This window comes from Mytilus galloprovincialis, chromosome 7 (assembly GCF_965363235.1).
Source record: "Mytilus galloprovincialis chromosome 7, xbMytGall1.hap1.1, whole genome shotgun sequence".
NCBI classification, from domain to species: domain Eukaryota; kingdom Metazoa; phylum Mollusca; class Bivalvia; order Mytilida; family Mytilidae; genus Mytilus; species Mytilus galloprovincialis.
Window position 1 is genome coordinate 68,641,040 of NC_134844.1, and position 20,974 is coordinate 68,662,013.

Sequence of the window (20,974 nt, forward strand, 5' to 3'; positions counted from 1 at the left end):
TACGTATTCAGGTTAGAGTACACTCTTCAACATGATTGAGCATTAGCTCATATCGAACAGCAAGCTATAAAGGGATCTAAAATGACTAGCCTAAAACATTTCAAACATGTAAACTAACGGTCTAATCAATATGAAAAAAGAGAAAGACATAGGAACAACAACAAACGACAACCACCGAACATCATGCCCCAGACTGGGTCAGGGTCATACAAACTTCTTAATTTTTTCTCCACTTGTTATTGTAGGAATATGCGAACCATGGGACAGCGAGACGTGTCAAAGTAGAAATGGTTCACTTCAATGTAACAACGAAATGCCAGCTTGCGATGGAATAAATGCAACAGGTATAATATATATCGATAGCATAACGGTGCACAGGTCTTTTGCGTCATTTTATTTTTCATGTAACACGATAGAACATTTGCGCTTCAAACGCTGTGGACATGCTCTGTAAATTATGATACGTTTGTAACAAATTGACCGGATTTTTGCGTTTTTCATGAAATATTTAGTTCACAGGAACGCGGTCTAAAACATTAAAAAAGAAGAAGGAAATATTGTAAAAGCGCAATTGTCTTATACATATATATATATAAAAGCGCAAATGTCCATAAAAAGTTCAAAAGTCCTACGACGAAATAAAGAATAGACACGGGAATGCTTCCAAGAAACAAGAAACCGATAATAGAGCAGAAAAAAGCAAAAGACCACCAATAGGTATATTTAATGCAACGACAATTTTCCTATCTGTTTGGGTCTAAAAGAACGTGTATTCAAGCAAATTATGTCACTGTATTAGTGCGCTTTTGTCGCATGAAATTTATGAAGTATTGTTTTCAATTTTTAACAGCACTGGGTTAATTAAACTGTTGGTGGACTATCAGCCTCCGAGGGTATCACCAGCTGAGTAGTCATTAGTTCAGTACTGACATGGTTTTAACAATTTTGGTCTTAAATTGTCCTTTTATGAATACATGAATTATCAGGAAACTAAGGTTTCAACTCCCAGAGGCCTGGACCCTTAGATTAATTTGGCTATTATGTTTATGTTCTTTTTGTTTATTTAAATTTTCAACTGTTTCGATTCTTGTGTATCCTTGGGTTTTTATTAATGTTCGGCTCTAAGGCGTTCTTGTGAAGGTTAATCTAGAAAGAAGCTTCAAAATAAAGTGTTGTTTTCATTTTTACAGCACTGGGTCGATAACGGCTGGTGGACTATCATTCCCCAATGGTATCATCAGCTCAGTAGTGAATAGTTGAACACTGATATGATTTATAAGACATAGGCATGGTTTGACTCACTACGTTCCTATATATAGTGAAGGTAGATCTTGAAAGACGCTTCGGAAGCATAGACTTTATAAAGTGTTGTTTCCTATTTTACAACACTGTCTGGGTCGATTACTCTGTTAGTGAATTATCAGTCATCAGCTCAGAAGTCAATACCTCATTACTGGGATGATCTATATAATTAACAAACGTTTCTTTTTTGCTAGTTAATAAGTTTAATAATTATTTTAAAAAGTAACTAAGGTTTTAACTCAGTCGGCTTTAAATGAATTTGGCTATTAGTTTTAGGCTCTTGTTTTTTTTTTTATCTTCCATTGTTACGTTGCTAAGTGGCTTTCAAATTGGCGTTTCTACACAGATCCAAAGTGCGCTTCAGACGCATGACATATCACCCCTAGTTTTTGGTGGGTTTCTTGTTGCTTATTCTTAAGTTGTATATGTTGTGCCATGTGTACTATTGTTTGTCAGTTTGTATTTTTAATTTTAGCCATGGTGTTGTCAGTTTATTTTCGATTTATGAGTTTGACTGTTCCTCTAGTATGAAGTAGACAAAACTCTCACAAATAGAGAAAATTCATGGTCTTATAAACTATCTGAATTAATGAAATATATTGGAATACCCTTTAACAAGCATTGTAATAGTAATTTCAAACAGAAACTAGAAGATTTCTACAAAAATAAAATTATATTTGAACTTTCTAAGATAAAAGATGGAAACTGTGGTAAACTTTTATTTTTTAGTAAAATTTATACTAAATTTAAACAACAAGAATATTTAAATTTTAATATTCCTAAATACCTTAGAAAAAAACTCACTAAATTAAGAATTAGTGCACACTCATTAGCAATAGAAACTGGGAGGTATGCAAGACCAAAAATACCATCTAATGAGAGATTTTGTAAATTTTGCACAGGAAAAATTGAAAATGAGAATCATTTCTTGATTGAATGTCCGCAATATAACAAAATTAGATCTAAATATAAAATTAATGATATTAATTCAAATATTCAAAATGTTAGATCTTATGTCTGAAAAGGAATTAAAATCTATTTGTATGTATATTGAAGAAGCTCTTGATTTGAGAGACCACCATACCGTTTCACCAGATAATAATCTTTTACATTAGTTTGTGCATATGCATATATATATATATATATATATATATATATATATATAAATCTTATATTGTGTGTTTTAAGCAAATATATGAAAATCTAGAATAATACTGAAATATAAGTTTATGGTATCAATATCAGTTTATAATGTATTTGTATACATAGAATTGGCTCATGACTTGTTACATGAATCTTTATTTCATTTATGTGTTGTTTTAATATTATAATTGTCTGTATTTGGATCACGCCTCTATTGTGCTCTTTCCAATAAAATATTGAATTGAATTGAATTGAATTGAGTATCTTTAGTCCCTCTTTTATAAAGTATTATTTTGTGATGATTATTATAATATTATGCCAATGTTTTCATTTTTGACCTTGCCAACTATACTTCAGTGTATACTTGCTAATGTGTATGATTTATTTTTTAGATGTTAAAAATGTAACTCTACGACTACCGTTGTCTTATGTACCTGCAAGGAGAGTATCCTACGTGTGTTCGCTATTCAGTCTTCCAAGTGACGCAGAATATCACGTGATTGCTGCCTTGCCAATTAAAGACAACTCTCAGATATTACACGGAATTACTGTATTCGGTTGTGGTAAGTATAATTATACCAAAATACTTGCAATTGAGCATATGTATGGAGGTATGCTGTTGATTTTCTGTATTCAATGATGGTTTGTCTTGTTTTTTCGCCCGTTTAAGGGGTGTGTCATGGGATACCGTAGTTTGTCCACCCGTCCGTCCGTCCGTCGTCAACATGCCGAACTGTCAACAATAACTCAAAACACTTAAACATATTTTCATGAAACTTTAATGAGTTGATTTTATCTATCAAAATAAGCTCCTTTAGATTTTTAAAATAAATAAATTTCTGATATGACATTGAGGAGTAATTGAAAATGTATTCGTTGAAAATGTGACGGGCGTATCTAAACTGGTCCGCCATTTTATCTAAATCTACGTACAAGGCCCATTACAAGTTAGGAACCTTGTAAGTTGTTGTCTTATTTTGTATACCTCTGATGTATGTATTTGTCAATATGGAATTTTGTATTGATGAAAGATCGTAGAGATTCTCTGTTCAGTTAAGATACAAATTTTCGTCTTAGTGAGAAGCAACCATCAATATAACAAGTAATTGTGACTAATTGGACTTACGTGTAACTTAGGTATCGAACGTAAATAATTTACTTTGGATTATCTACCATTTACCATATATATCTTGTCCTTGTTTGGCATTTCCTTTGCATATTGGTTTCTTTTACTCAATAATAATTAATGTAAAATTTTCATACTGTTTGATATGCACTTTTCGTCATGAATGGCTACTATGTTCCTAAGTAATGGTCATACTGATTGCCACAACAAAAAATCTTATATCAAATCTATATAATATACCATCGCCAATTACATATGCGTCATTTGATAATATAACATTTTTTTTCATAATCGTTGTTATAAAAATATAGATAGATCCAATTGATGTTCCACCACAAACCGTTTAGACGTGGATTGAGAGCAAACAATTCAATTCATCCACATTTTGTATGTGCAAGTCTGAAATCAGGAGACTCTATAAGTCTTGTCCAGTGGTTGTTTTAAGTATAGACGTCTGCATGCAATTAATGTGTTTCGTTTTTAGTTGTGTTTTTCTTTTAAATTGTTTCACTTCTTGTTAACCAAGAACCTTTAAATCATAGCTCATACTACAGTAAGTAATGTGTTTATGATTGGCTGCCAAAAGAAAAGTAACCAAAAGACGAGGAAAAAACCCAACACAACGAAATTAAGATTCAAAGAACTCATCGACGATAAACAAGATATTAAGTCAGATGCTTTAGAACGATGTTCAGTTTCTGCTCCGCACGTGATAATTGTCATGTTACGCATGACAAGTGAAATTCCGATGATGCCATAATAGTTAAAAGATGAATGGAATTTTAGCTACGAGAATTGAAACTTATGCATGGTCATCTGTGACACATTTATTACCGCCTCCTCGATATAGAGTTGAACGATGGACAGTATGCGGGCTTAATGCTTTCTTACAATCTGATTGGAAGATATTGGTAACTTTTGTTGATTGATTGGGACCATTAGAAACCTAGTAAGTGTCTTTAAATCCCAAACAATGTCGCATTTTCGGTTAACATAATAATGGCGTCCATAAATCGTGATATTTGCCGCTGAAATGTGCTTTCATCTTTACAGTTAAACCTACAATGTTCAGGGTATAATCCATCATACCGAAATCAAAAGAATGATAATCAATGTCGGTTATTGTTTTAGATCCCAGAAGGCAATTCAATAGAACAGACAGAGCATATCTTTGTAATGGTATACCCACAACTCCCTGTCAAGAAATCATTACAGGGTACACAGCAGGCGTTCCCCAGACGTGTATGCCTGCTGAAGCTGGAGTAAGGATTGGTATTAAAGGATTTAGACAAGTCATGGTAGCTGTATGTATCAGTTATAAATATATTTGCTTAATGTCCAGTGGCAAACATTTCATACACTTTCAGGATGAGAACAGATTAACAATAAATACAACATGTATTCCCTGACTGTAATAAAGATCACCCGGATGAAGGTCGTGGAAATTTGAGGAAAATGAGACGGGTATTTGGATCTTGTCAGAAATTAAGCCTTGCAACGCACTTCCTATACAGACCACTAAAAGAGTTGTTGCAAGGGTTCCTAATTGTACTATCAAAAGTGGGAGAGATAAGTAGAACATGTCAGCTGTAACGACAAAATATAATAGCACAATAATCAATGCACTTGCTAGTGAATTTTTTCATGATATAAGGAAACAATTTTATATAATTAATTTTATCTCACTAATCAAACTACAAAAGAACTTCTGCAAAGTTTTATTATATACTCAATCCAAATTTTAACAGATATTTTCATGCCATGTTAACATTTCTTTAGTTTCAATACTACAATCCTACCCGACGTCAAGGATACACCGACAGTTCCGGGATGACTTTATATTACACACCAAAACTCAGGAGGTTTGATGCAGGAGTTTCACCTTTAGAAGTAACACATTTTTCAGTCCCACCCGGAAGAGAATCTTTTGAAGTTGTGAGCGCATGTCCAGGAGATTGTACTGTATTGCAGGTGGCATCTCCAATCTACATTGTACTTGGTATGAATCATATGCACAGGCTAGGTAAGTTTGTACTACAAATCTTTAAAATAGCCTGTAATTCAGTGGTTGTCGTTTGTTTATGTGTTACATATTTGTTTTTCGTTCATTTTTTTTTATATAAATAAGGCAGAAGTCCATTACTAATATAGAAGTTATACACTTTATAATTATATCGTGATCTTTTACTGTGAAATATTAACGTATTATTATTTTATTCATTCTGTTTTTAGGTCGGAAACAAAAAATAGAGATCCATAGAGGTGGTAAACTGCAGCAAATTGTCACAAATGATACTAATTATAAAGTTGTTCATCCACATTATTTTTGGTAAGCATTTTATTCTTTGAAATCTTTTGTACAACTGTTTCTGTAGTATGTCGATCGTATATTACATATATATATCTTGATATTGGTTGACAATATACCATATGATTGATATTTAACTCTGTTCCAGTGTGTTTGCAATGAGAAAATCAAAATTGCAGTATTTTCAACAGTAAAATTTCCAAGACATAGGTTTATAGAGATCGAAATTTAAATAGAAAAAAAAATGATATGTTTGAATTCTTGCTTCTACAATAGATGCATTAAAAAATATCAAGAATAAGACTCTAGAATAGTGATGTCGTATCTTGATTTTCATAAAAATTCATATTGGATTTGATAGATTCCCTGAAAATTTATGGAATAGTTCCACATTATGTAATAATGCTGTACTTTTATTTGGTAAAAGAAATGGTATTTTCACAAAATTTTCAGCAAATATTGTATTATAATTTGTATGAAATATGAATCTGATACTGAAAAAAATTATAACTGAGAAACTATAATTTAGACTCCCACACGAAAAAGTGACTCGGTTATTCATTTTAAGTCCGTTTTGTCATAGCTCCTTACAAACATCTCTGCTTTTCAAATGTTTGGGTCTGCGCTTTCCTGATGACGATTAATAAATAAAAAAGCTCCAAAAGCGCAAAATGTTTTAAGTGTTATTTCTAATTTTCATCTTTGACTCTTTTCCAGGTATAAACAACCAATACAGTTATTGCCCGGAGACATGCTGAAGATGACCTGTGAATACAATTCTACCTCAGAAAATAATACTGTAGAGTGGGATGTTTCATGGCGGGGAGAAATGTGTAAAGGTTTACTTTTATACTACCCTAAACAAAGCTGGCCTTCACATCACTGTCAGAATTATAGATCCGTTCCTCTATGCGAAATCATGATCGATGCTCCTGTCTTTGGATGTCATTTTCGGAGCTTTATTTCCAATTTAGCCACAACTAACCGCACGTTAGTAGATACGGTAATCCGAAACTGTGGACAAAATAAATCGTGTTCTCCCCTGTGTTTGCGAATGATCGGGAAAGTTCGACAAGATCCCTGTTTGCAAGGTGACATATACGATCTATGGAAAGAGACAAGACTAGTTAAAGCCAATACACAACTGATGGCTTTGTACGATGTTTTAACGAAATGTGAGGAATTTTACAAAGGACTGGTTCCAGATACCATTTTTTCTGACATAGGAACAGTTCTAACGTGATGTGGTTGACACTTTACACTTAATATATTGTATATATCATCAGGTTTAATGTAAAATAAAAAAAATGGATTTAATACTTAAAGTTGTATATAGAACTTTTGAAAGGTCAAAAGATAATATAATAACCAAAAACTTACAGAATTAATTTTAAGATAGAGTTCTCTATTTGGAAAGACATTGAAACAAATAATACTATACATGATTGCTGTTTAAATAAACTATGACATATATCTTGAAAAGAAATCTGTTAAGACGGCATTATATATATACCCCCTACTTTCTAATAAATGCTAGCGGTATATAATAGCAACGAGGGATTCATCCTGTCCGTCTGGTCGTCGCGTACACATGCTAGTTTTAACTATTTCTGAACAAAATAAAACATACAGGTAGCACAAAAACTATATGTGAATAATCAAGAAGCCTTGAACCACATAAAATAAAAAAGATGTTACACAAGGTCAACCTCGTTGAAGAGAATGAAAATACCAAAAATCAATAAATATATATATCTTATGTCTGTGAAAAAACTCAACAAAACCAATGGCTAGTTAAAGTGCCTTAAGAAAGATAAAATTTAGACACATAGGAGGATTGAGCGTTTACAAGCTTGTTTTACAAGGTCACATTCTTCATGTGTCTGTTTCAAATCAGAAACCTGTAGGTGGTTGTCGTTGGCTCATATCTGTCATATTTTGAATTTTGTAAATTGTTATATCATAAATAAGGCTGTTAGTTTTCTCGTTTGAATTGTTTTCAAAATTTTCCTTGCCTTTTATGGCCGCCTTTAGGCATGGATTTTCTAAATGAGGATCAATTCCACCGTGATATTTTTACCCACATTAGTCTTTGTTAAATTTGCACTTTAAACAAAAAATATAGAATTTATCTTTGTTTCAAATATCATGAATATAGAAATACTTTGCATGAGTAAAGAATTGTTCTATCCACTACAACAGACAAAATTTCAAATAACATTTAATTGCATTTAAGGTAATACATGTAACCACCACTGAAAGTTAATCAATCAAATTTCAAGTACAGGTGTAACTATGTAACAAATAAAACAGAATGGTGCTTTGAAACAACTAAGACATGTATTTATATGACTCAGAATATTTTTTACTGCAATGTAATGTTAATTCCCTATATTGCATATTCAACGGAATATTTTGTTCTACCCTTTTTGCAGGGAACCGGATTTGACGTAGTCATGTTTTGGTAGTGTTACACCTTGTTGAAGGCCATATGATTGCCTATAATTATTGAAATCCACTATTGACGTTTATATTCTGACACCAAACACGCGACTCTTAGCAATGAATGTGGTTGTTAAATTTGTCAGATGCTTTTTGTGCTTCTTTGTTAAATATTTGTCTGTTTTTGTTCTAATTGAAGAGGGACGAAAGATACCAAAGGGACAGTCAAACTCATAAATCTAAAACAAACTGACAACGCCATAGCTAAAAATGAAAAAGACAAACAGAAAAACAATAGTACACATGACACAACATAGAAAACTAAAGAATAAACAACACGAACCCCACCAAAAACTAGGGGGGATCTCAGGTGCTCCGGAAGGGTAAGCAGATCCTGCTCCACATGTGGCACCCGTCGTGTTGCTTATGTGATTACAAATCTGGTAAATAGTCTAATTCGGTAGGGCACATTCATGAAAGGGAAGGGGATTGTAGTTACGACGTAAGGAACATATCCGATATCATTTGTGAAACGTTTATTCCATAACGGTCAACCAACTCGTGATGGCGTCCGTAAAATTTACGAAGGGATGATTTCAACTTCACCATTTGGAACTCTTGGTTTAATAGCTTCCTAGTGAGCAGTAACCCTCTATCAAGAAAATCATGATAGGAAATGCAAGCACGGGAATATCGTATCAATTGGGAGATATATACCCCGTATGCAGGTCCTGCTGGAATGTTGCTACTTAGAAATGGAAAGTTCACAATTGGAAAGCTGAAATCATCCCTTTTGTCGTAAAGTTTTGTTTTCAACCGACCCTCATTGTCAATTTCTAGATGTAAGTCAAGATATGAAGCCGACTTAACTGTATCTGTAGTATCCTTTATCTCCAATTCGATGGGATACAAGTGAATGGTTTAGCGCTATAAAACCAGAGTTAATCCACCATTTTCTACATAAGAAAATACCTGCACCAAGTCAGGAATATGACAGTTGTTATCCATTCGTTTGATGTGTATGAGCTTTAGATTTTGCCATTTGATAAGGACTTATATCTAGAAATTGACTATGCGGGTCGGTTGAAAACAAAACTTTACGACAAAAGACATGATTTCAGCTTCCCAATTGTGAACATTTCATTTTTAAACCAAAAGTTCCAAATGAAGAAGTAGAAATCCTCACTTCGTAAATTTTACGGACGCCCTCACGAGTTGGTTGACCGTTTGGAATATTCGTTATGCAGATGATATCGGATATGTTCCTTATGTCGTAACTACAATCTCGTCGTTCACTTTTCACAAATGTGACCTACCGAAAGCACATAGGCAAAATGAAGGACAACAATACGAGAATATTATAAACACTAATGACATAATGTACAAGTACCACAAGTATCTTCATACCAATAAAAACAAACAAATATTTAACAAATATTTAACAAAGATGCTCAAAAATCTATATATCAAATGTAACAACCTTATTCATTGCTTTCTTATTTTTGAATTTTATTTATGATGATTAATCCACCCATAAACGATTGACATGTTTTAAGCACTTTGACTTAGTCAGATGAGGGCATACTGTAAACGTCACACAGGTAGAGATATAAAATAGTGTCTTTCAAAGTATGCAAATAATATAGTCCATATTTCTTAAGGCATATCCTCCGCAGAAAGTAAATTTTGTTCTTGCTGCTTTTCTGTAGGTTAATTGTGTATTTCTTCTAAAAAAGAGCCACGTCATTATGCATAAAAGAAACACAACAGGGCATTTAGGCAAACCATTATCAAATACGAAAGACCACAATACAAAAATGATATTAGAAACAATATCACAATAGTGAGATGTTTAAGTACAGAGTCACGTATTATGTATCAAAGAAACACAAAAAGTCACACGGACAAAGCAAATATGAAAGGTAATGCAAACAAAACAATGGCGGGATGTATTAGTACAGAGCCATGTCAAATGAATATCACCAAAAAAAAAGAACACACGGTAAAAGAAATGTAATAAAGACAAATTAAAGAACATTATAACACGTATTAAGATGAAAAACAGCATCAGTACGTATAATCTATACTTCAAGACCATCTTGTATTATTTGTGAAGTTGAAACGGAATAATTATCAACAAGGTCTTGCTACCTTCCGATGATTTTTTTTTTTGAAAAAAGAAGAGACGTTCTTTGACATACCCTGGTCCATCAACTGTCTGCTCAGACACTGGTGACGTTTTAGTCTGAGTAGGACCTGTAAGCTATTGAATACCGAATAAGTTGTGAAATAAATATCCAAGACGCAGGTGAAGTTGGTACATTGCTTCTAAGGTGGGGGCAATTGATAATTTCAAATTCAAAATGGTCTCCTTTGTCATTGATTATGGTACTGAGATGAATGTGTATGTCAAATTCGAGGTATATGTCTAAAAATGAGGCGGAGGAAGCCGTTTCTATTTTTTCTTTAATTTCTAGTTCTTGGGGATAATGGAACCCAATCAGAAAAGTTCGGATTGTTAATGGAAAGAACATCATCTATATATCTGATAGTGAAACAAATAACCTTGCTTCTGTGATCTTCTTTTTTTGCCAAGTGTCTGAAGGAACTCTGATTCATATGAAAATAAGAAGAGATCGATAAGGAGAGGCGCACAATTTGTTCTCATAGGGATACCGACAATATGTTGAAAAATTCTACCTCGAAATTCAACAAATATGTTGTCGATAAGAAACTCCAGCATACTGATCACTTGTTCCTCTGTGTAGCATGTTTTACCTTTTCTTCACTATTATCAAAATATACTTTATGGTATCCTAAAGCAATAAATTTATAGCTAATGCTACCATTTTTATGATGAAAGGCATGGTGGATTACTTCTTTTAGACGATAATTTAATGTTACGTATACCGGGTTGGAAAATCAAAAGTTTTGATAGAACTAATTTTAGAAAAAGACCGAGATTTAAAATAATCCAGAAGTAGATTTTTAAGAATCCAAATATGGTTAACACCAATACGCAAGTAAACAGTTTCACAGTAGTTCGGAAGACCCCCTTTTACTACGGATAGAATTTTAGTCAATCTAATGGACAATTCTTTAGTGGATCATGCAGATGAGCCGGCAAAGTACCGTTGTTTGTACGGAATTTTGTGAAGCTTAGGTATCCAATGCATACAAGGTAAGTCCTCTGATTTGTTGTTCAATGTAATGTTCATTGAAGCCATGAAGGACTTGTGATTTGCCAAAATCTCATCCTTGTCAAATGATATATCTTTGTATGTTAGATTACCTGAGTGCTCATTTATTCCCAATTATTTTACAAGACATTCATAGTAATACGATATACATACAAAGACGATATTATTTGAAGCTTTTTCCGCAGGAACAACAACATACTTATCATGAATAGATGATAGACATTTCACAGCCTCTTTGTCTCTGAAAACGGACTTTGGTAGATTATTCACACAGTTTTTCAACTTATAAATGCGACGTTATATTAGAGATTTGATAGTTTTGACCCATTCTGACAAAGTTTCCAGTTTAACTTCTTCTCGTGTAGCTCATGCTCTGGTGTAGTCCTCAATGGAATTTATAACTATTTTGACAATATGGTTCCAATTGATGTGTTCTCTAAACAAGACCATGAGAAATCACCTTTTGAAGATTTTCATGTTAAATTATGTTTAGATCCGCAGTAATTACATGTTCTGAGTGGCTGTAATTATAAGGCGAGTGGGAACAGTCACATGTCAGAGGGTTTTTGGGGTATTGTTCTAAATCAAGGTTCTGCAATGCTTGCTGATAGTTAAATACTTTGGGTTCAATGGTTTTGGAGTAAAGTACATGTAGGATACAATAGGAACAGAAAGATTTTAAAAATACATAAAATTTTTAAATGTTACCTCTTTGTGATGTAGAACGTTGCAGATGTTGATTGCATCAATTCCTCTATTGGTACAGTGATCATAAAGGAATTTCCACATGTAAAGATTCCAATCTGACTTGTTTGAAAAGACGGAAGACAGCTACATCACAAATTATACTGACAAGCAAGTCTGTATATTGAAGAAAATGTATTTATGCGTCCTTTATCAAGTGCATAATCTCTCACACATTTAAGAAAATTAATATTATTAAACCTGCATATAATGTAGTTTCTACCGATGAAAAGTATCAGTTTATGCAAGAAGACACTTTGCGATATTTAGATAAATAGTATCCCTCATCATGATAGAACATTTTATTTTATTTCAAATAATAGATTTATCTGGACTATAAGTGAAATGTATTTTGGTTATTATATCAGTGATATCCGATTGTATCTTTTAGGTGGTATCACTACATGTATTTTGTTTTATCCCTATTTGTTAATGCGGTATTCATACTAAATTATAATCCTGGTACCTTTGATAACTATTTATACCACTGGGTCGATTCCACTGCTGGTGGACGTTTTGTCCCCGAGGGAATCACCAGCCCAGTAGTCAACATTTAAGTGTTGACATGAATATCAATAATGTGGTCATTTTTTTTATAAATTTCCTGTTTACAAAACTTTGAATTTTTTCGAAAAACTAAGAATTGTTTTATCCCAGGCATAGATTACCTTAGCCGTATTTGGCACAACTTTTTGGAATTTTGAATCCTCATTGCTCTTCAACTTTGTACTTGTTTGGCTTTATTAATATTTTGATATGAGCGTCAGTGATGAGTCTTATGTAGACGAAACGCGCGTCTGGCGTACTAAATTATAATCCTGGTACCTTTGATAACTATTTGGCAAAATTTTTTGAAATTTTGGTCCCCAATGCTCTTCAACTTCGTACTTCATTTGGCCTTTTCAACTTTTTTGGATTCGAGCGTCCTGATGAGTCGTTTGTAGACGAAACGCGCGTCTGGCGTAATTACAAAATTTAATCCTGGTATCTATGATGAGTTTATTTATACCACTGGGTCGATGCCACTGCTGGTGGACGTTTCGTCCACGAGAGTATCACCAGCTCAGTAGTCAACATAAATAAAAAATTTTAACAATATAATAATATTTATTCTTACAAATTTCACCAAGAGTCCAAGCTTCTCTTGATTTACCCTCTTACACTCCACTGATTATCCAGGGAAATAAACAGCTGATCCAACTTATTAACTTATAAAAAATAATATAAAGGATGTATTGTTGTCTTATGCAGAGATTTATCAATTCTAAAAAATCTTTCTAATTGACAATTACATTGGACATCTGGATTTATTTGCATTTATTCTTTTATTAAATTCATTTTCAAATATACTAAAGTCATCAACAGTTTTTGTTCTCAGCTCGGATACATAGTATGACTTATAAATAGAAAAACTTAATACTGTTAGTATATAGTTCAAAAAATAATATTTACTATCTGTGATTTTATATCCATGTACCAGATGTTGCAATTTCATATCAAAATCTATTTTACTTCTTTTAAAGAGTTCATAGATTTTTTGTTAAAATTTATTCAAATATCTACACTTCAGAAAATAGTGAGCATAAACTTCTTCTTGCTTACAAAAGTTACACTTATCTGTCTTAGTTACTTTCCACTGCAATAACAGTTTTTAAGTTGGAACAATATAATGTAATGATTTCCATCTAAATATTTTTAATTTATTTTCAGTCATATATTCAAAAATAAATTTGTACAATGAATTCATATTAAGAGTTTCTTGTATTGGTAGGATTCTAAGCCAACATAAATATTTTGATATGAGCGTCACTGATAAGTCTTATGTAGACGAAACGCGCGTCTGGCGTACTAAATTATAATCCTGGTACCTTTGTTAACTATTCATACAGTGAGATCAGACAGCGCTAAGACACGAAAAGTGAAAACGTCGGATTACTATCCTCAATGATCTGGAATGTCCTATAATTGCCTGAACACTGTAGTATACGTTCGTAACAAATTCTTGCTGATCGGAGATGTCGGCCAGGCACTTCTGACATTTAGGTGCCTCCCGTAACATTCTGTCAAACTCATCAGATTTTGTATAGTCGGATTACAATCATGATTATATCCGTGACAGATTCTGCTGTATAGGAACAAAATCGTAACAATGTTCAGTGTTTTCTAGACAGTGTTCCGTGGAACGGGCATGCTCTGGAGAGATTTGTCATTGCTGATTCGACTGATTCCAGAAAAAAACGTTTGCAATGCGTTACAGCAGAGTGTGATAGGATTGCTCTCCGACAGTACCTGATCATCCCAAATATGACGACAGTTTTCTAACGGATATCTTCCGTCAGCGGTTGTTCACTGTCTGTCACTGTCTGATTTTTGTCGGGTCGCATTCGGCAGAATCGGGACGCTGTGCAGTTGTTTTAACCATGGGAAAGATGCAAATCGGATTGAGAACGGGATAATCGTGACAAGTTCGGATTAAAACGGCTGAATTTGGTCGCTCCCTGAACAATATCTGATTGTTCTCGTGATTAAATAAATGTTTTTTTATAAATGCTTATAAAAGTTTCAATTTCAAGCCACGATTTACAAGATCTTGATCAGACTTTTAACACACACTTTTATCGGGACTGCTCAAAACATTACTATATCAATATCAAAATTATAGTTTTAGGCTTTTTGATTTTGAAATTGCTTTTTGAATTGACCTTTCAAAACTTAATATGCTGCCAAATAGTATATTTAAATGATAACAATATCTTATAACAAAAACAAAAAACACCAAAAAATGAGGTTAATATTTTTACGTGATCACTATAGGGCGTTAATACACGTTAAAAATATTTCTTACTAAAGCATGTAAAGGTGCTATATATTTTTAAAGCATGTCATCATAAGACAATTAGTCTTTTCAAAAATATTGAAAAAATTCCAACTGTTTCAACATTTTTGATTATAGATTTATACGCTTTTAGTCTATAACAATCGGGGTTTATTTTACGGTAACAATACGTTGTACTATAGTTTCTATACAAATGCAACCACCATATACAACGACACAAAGGAACGATCAAAATGGAAAAAAAATCGTCCAAATAACCCGATGTGATACATGAAAAACGATTGAGCTAAGAACATATAATGATTGCAAATATGGAGTCATAAATCGAGCTTGGTGTGACACTTCGCTTCGCAACTTGAAAATGGACATTCCTATTTTACCATAGCATCCCGTTGGTTGTCATTCCATTCGACCAAACCAAAACGTTCAAATATATGCTGTATTTGTTATAATACTGTTTTGTCAAAAAAAGAAGATCCATTTGATTTAGACGATATCAGGATGTCTAGTTTTCCTCTAGTCGAAAACTAGATATAACAAGTTTGATCAGACCACTTTATAATTGCGGCGTGGACGAGTGCCACGTGTGGAGCAGGATCTGCTTACATTTCGGGAGCAGCTGAGACCATAATAGTTTTTTTTGTTGGTAAGAATCATGTACAAGGTTTAATTTTCTATACACTTATGCTTTGTTTACTGTTGTTCAAATGATCGTCTTATTGTGTCTTTTTTGTCATTGTGTTTTTATTTTGTCTACGACTTTTTCAAATATTATTTTCTCGTTTCGTATCTTCCATCCCCTCTTTTAGAACATAATACGAACAATCATTGATGAGTGGCAAATTAATAACAACAGACTCTAAAGTAATTTTATTTATCTTCTCTACGTCTTATCATATGATATATTTAAACATCTTAAACTTGCTTATTTTTTTCTAAAACAGACCTTTCAAATAGTTTTGATTTCTAATTTCATCAATTCAAAATTAACCGCCTTAAACCTTTAACAAAATCGGGACTCACCTTAAGTTACAATAAGATGTAAGTCGCTCGTATAAAAGGTTATATTCTTAGACATTTATATATATATATATATATATATATATATATATATATACAACTCGTCTAAACATCAACCCAACAATGTTAGATCTGTAAATTTGCTTTCGCAAATTTTTGGTTCTTCCCTCGCCGGGATTCGAACCCATGCTACTGTGATATCGTGCCACCAAATCGACGTGTTCTTTATAACATTGATAAATACATAAAGCAAATTTACAGATCCAACATTGTTGGGTTGATGTTTAGACGAGTTGTATATACATTATGTACACAGCCATGTATCACCATCATTGATGGCGATCCGATGGATACAGCTGTTGTAGGGTTGTCACTGACTCAGACGTACTTATGTATATATATATATATATATATATATATATATATATATAAACGTCTGATTCAGTGACAACTCTAAAACAGATTTATCCATCGGATCACCAGCAATGATGGTGATACATGGCTGTGTACATTATGTATATACAACTCGTCTAAACATCATTCCAACAATGTTAGATCAGTTCTGTAAATTTGCGAAATTTGTTCTTCCCTTGCCGGGATTCGAACCCATGCTACTGAGATATCGTGACACCAAATCGCCTGCACTGTAGCCGTCCCGCTAGACCACACGGCCACCTGGGCTTCACAATAATAAAGCTTGCAGTGGTCGTGTGTTATCTTTCCTCAACAGTTTTAATTTAGCGTTGTACTACAGTACATGATATATAAGACATGGAGATGTTATTTTTACAGATCAGCTCAATTATCTATAGTAAAGGATCCTACAAATTCATCCAAGATACAGTCACAGAAAATAATTGTATTTATAAGTACGTCTGAGTCAGTGACAACTCTACCACAGATTTATCCATCGGATCACCAGCAATGATGGTGATACATGGCTGTGTACATTATGTATATATAACTCGTTTAAACATCAACCCAACAATGTTAGATCCTACATTCTCTATCTTTTGTAGATCATTCAAACACTGACATATTTTGACATTTTTTTATACCTCGGAAGGATTAACAGCATGTACTAGTATCATAACTACGTGCTTCCTTTCACGTACTGACTGATGAGTGTAAAGTCTTTTGATTATCGTTATCGTTATCGTGGTTGTTGATTGAAGTTTGGACAAAGGGGCATGCTGTACAGACTTAAAATTGAGGATGGAAACAGGGAATGTGTCACAGAGACAACAAACTGACCAAAGAGTATTCGTGATATTTAGTACTTAAAAAGAGAGCGGAAGATACCCAAATAGATATTTTAACATTTTTTTATCAGAATGGTTTTAAAAAAAATGCCTTTGGAGAAATCGACAAAATAACAACGTCTACAAAACACTACACATAGAACTAAAGATCGAGCAATACAAATCCCACTTAAATCAAGGGTTATCTCGGGTACCAAACGGTTCACAGTTCTTGCACCAAATTTGTATAAAACATGTCAATGATATTGAATATTATGATCATGAGATCTTACCCTTTCCTCAACAAAATCGAATACCAGTTTCTCGGTTGTCGTAATCCAGATATCTTTCTCATATATAAGTATTATAATTTTTTTTCCTTCCTGAAATCAACGTTTACAGTTGTCATTAATGAAAGAACAACGGTACATACACGAGAGTAATAGTATAATCGATTCATAAAAAAAACCCACGTTTATCAAGGGTCTTTCCACTACAAAAAGGGACTTTCTTTTTCATAGATGACGACGGATATGTTTCAATTGTGTTGTAACCACATATCTCTCCTTTTTTTCGAATGTTACGTTACCGGATAACACTTACCACCGAGTTTATGCGTATGGCGTATTAAATTGTAAGCCTAGAACCTTTGATAACTATTTAAGCATAAAGAAGAAAAACCTCGAGGATTAAATATTTTTGAATTGATCTTCATAAATGATTATTGTGTCGTGTAAGGTATTGAACACATTGATTGTGTTATATTCATAACTGAATAAGGAGTATATGCATTTGATTTTAAACTTGTTAATTTTTATATAAATTCTTCAAATAATTTAGTAAGACCTTGAAACATTTTATCATTTTCAATTTTCGAATTTTACTTTAGTGTGCTTGAAACAATAGTGATTCACTTTAAAATTTCAATACGATAACAAAAATAAGGAGATATGGTTTAATTGCCAATGAGACAACTAACCACCAGAATTCAAATAAAATAAATGAAATCAAACATAGGCACTCGTACGGTCTTAAGCAATGAGAAACAACTTACATAGTAAAGTCAGCTATAAAATGCCCGACATGAATAATTTGATTCAAACAACATTAAATTTAATAATAAAAAAATCCTACTAATGTTGTTACGCTTTTGCCATAAAGTTGTTTTAATTAGATAATCAACCTTTTCAAAAACAGACCTTAAAAATTTTCAACATTATTAATTTCAGAATTGTACACCTTTGTCTTTTATTCTTGCGGCCTTGTCCGTCTTTTTCGTAGGTCAGTGGGTATTAAACTTGATATCACATACAACTATGTACAAAATATTCCTTTTGCCGACAGCTCGATATCAATAGATTAAACAGAATTAATCTGTCTTTGAAAAACAAACCAAAGTACTTATGAATATTATTCATGTATGTATTGACTTTTTGAAATCATTTAAAAGTCGATTGTCAAATTATATATATCAGCGTTTGAAATTATAAAACAAAAGTGTAGTGAAAAATTGTAAATCAAAAATAAATAATAATTAAAATGATACTAAATATTCTTTATAAAGCACAAAGGTGTCAGTATTCACCTCAAAAACTAACAAAACCTTTGAATAGACTTATTAAGAAGGGATATAGTTACGATACTGTTAAAATTTAAAGATTGCATATGTTGGCGTTAATATTGATTCACTTATAGGGTCTTTGCATCGGAACTAAACACATTTATTCAAAAACCAGTAGTTGTTGGCATGACACGGGTTATGTTCTTCTCATATATGTTATGATGGTATAATACTGAACCCCTAACGGGAAGGATTGTGTCTGATGTTCATATGATGAAATCATAATCTTTCAGTCAGTTTAATTGAAGTCCGGAGCTGGCATGTCAGTTAACTGCTATTAGTCTGTTGTTATTTATGTATTATTGTCATTTTGTTTATTTTCTTTGGTTACATCTTCTGACATAAGACTCGGACTTCTCTTGAACTGAATTTTAATGTGCGTATTGTTATGCGTTTACTTTTCTACATTGGCTAGAGGTATAGGGGAGGGTTGAGATATCACAAACATGTTTAACCCCGCCGCATTTTTGCGCCTGTCCCAAGTCAGGAGCCTCTGGCCTTTGTGAGTCTTGTATTATTTTAATTTTTGTTTCTTGTGTACAATTTGGAAATTAGTATGGCGTTCATTACCACTGAACTAGTATATATATGTTAAGGGGCCAGCTGAAGGACGCCTTTGGGTGCGGGAATTTCTCGCTACATTGAAGACCTGTTGGTGACCTTCTGCTGTTATTTTTTTTCTATGGTCGGGTTGTTGTCTCTTTGGCACATTCCCCATTTCCATTCTCAATTTTATTAATATATACTAGTAATGCTTATTATACAAAATAGTCATTTATATTAAAATGTATCTATAAAATTAAAATTTAATAATGCACTGAAAGTACTAGGTAGTCATAGATAATCGCTTATATATCGGTCACGGTTTAAAAAATAGATTTTCTATTTAAATACCTGAATAAAAGGTTAACGCTTTTCAATCTGATTTTTAAAACAATATACAAATACTTCATAGACTTCTAAATATTATATTAAAATAAAACGCAATAACGTAAAATATCAAAATACCGAACCGATTAAAATCGAGGGAAAATAAAAAGAATGTTTAAATGGTTACTTATTTTTTTTTATGCATTGTTGATAGTTTAGCTACACTAATCGTTGAAAAATACATTTAGTCAAAGTATCTTCTACAAAGACATCCAGTCCTTCACCTGTCATTTGATTGCTTAATAACTAAAATATATTGTACAAAGTTTTACTTTTACACCTATGCGTAAATTTTGTTGACTTTCCTGTATGCTTTTTGTACTTGGCATTGTAGGCTTTTTGCGCTTCGTCATGAGGCCACACTTTAACTTTGCGATCGAAATAGCAATAATTTCGTTGTATTTTGCTTTTTGTTTGCTCTATTGCTGTGCATGTATTTATTTGTGTCATGAGTGGTTGACCCATATCCTCTGTTTTTCTACTTTATTGAAATAGTAGGAGCTCATCTCGTTTGCTCTTATTAAATATTTCGTCATATAAACTATGAAATTTGTACCCGTAACTTAAATTTGAGACTTACCTTTTTAACATCCATGTTAAGATTTTTTGTGGAATATTAAAGATGCTATATATCATGTAATAACTTGGTTAATTCAAGTTTAGTTATTGTATCATTACAAGATGAAACTTATAACAGAGTTAATGCTTAAGGATGTTTGCTTGTCATGTTATGGAATTTTTTTTCAGATTTTTACAATCCTCTGGTTTTATCCATTTGAATGCCTTAAACAAATTTGCCCATGGACCCCCATTTTTCTTTTTATAAATCTTTTATAAGTATAATTATAAGCCATTTGTAAAAGTCTTATAAAATCTTATTTATTTTTCAATAGTTTTTGAGAAATTTAAAAACAGGTCAATGATAAATCTATGAAAAATCCAGAGAAAATTTTTTCCGCCAAAATTGCAATGGCTAATATCTCGAAAACAAACACATTGACCCCTATATTTTTTTTGGTTCTTTTGATTCCTGAATAGATCCCCTATAAATATAGTAATTA

The 20,974-nt window shown here is 32.7% G+C and overlaps 1 protein-coding gene across 4 annotated transcripts in view; it reads left to right on the forward strand.

The window, feature by feature from the left end:
* LOC143083543 (dopamine beta-hydroxylase-like) overlaps positions 1-20,974 on the forward strand; it is a 284,123-nt gene that overhangs the window by 57,741 nt on the left and 205,408 nt on the right. For 3 of the 4 annotated variants that reach the window (XM_076259804.1, XM_076259805.1, XM_076259803.1), the window contains 6 exons: positions 246-344; positions 2,838-3,008; positions 4,703-4,875; positions 5,351-5,594; positions 5,804-5,900; positions 6,597-7,205. In XM_076259804.1, coding sequence (XP_076115919.1) covers positions 246-344; positions 2,838-3,008; positions 4,703-4,875; positions 5,351-5,594; positions 5,804-5,900; positions 6,597-7,122 — 1,310 coding nt within the window. In that variant the 3' untranslated portion in view covers positions 7,123-7,205. Of the gene's footprint in view, positions 1-245; positions 345-2,837; positions 3,009-4,702; positions 4,876-5,350; positions 5,595-5,803; positions 5,901-6,596; positions 7,206-20,974 lie in introns of those variants that run through there. The other variant, XM_076259806.1, reaches the window with a different exon arrangement.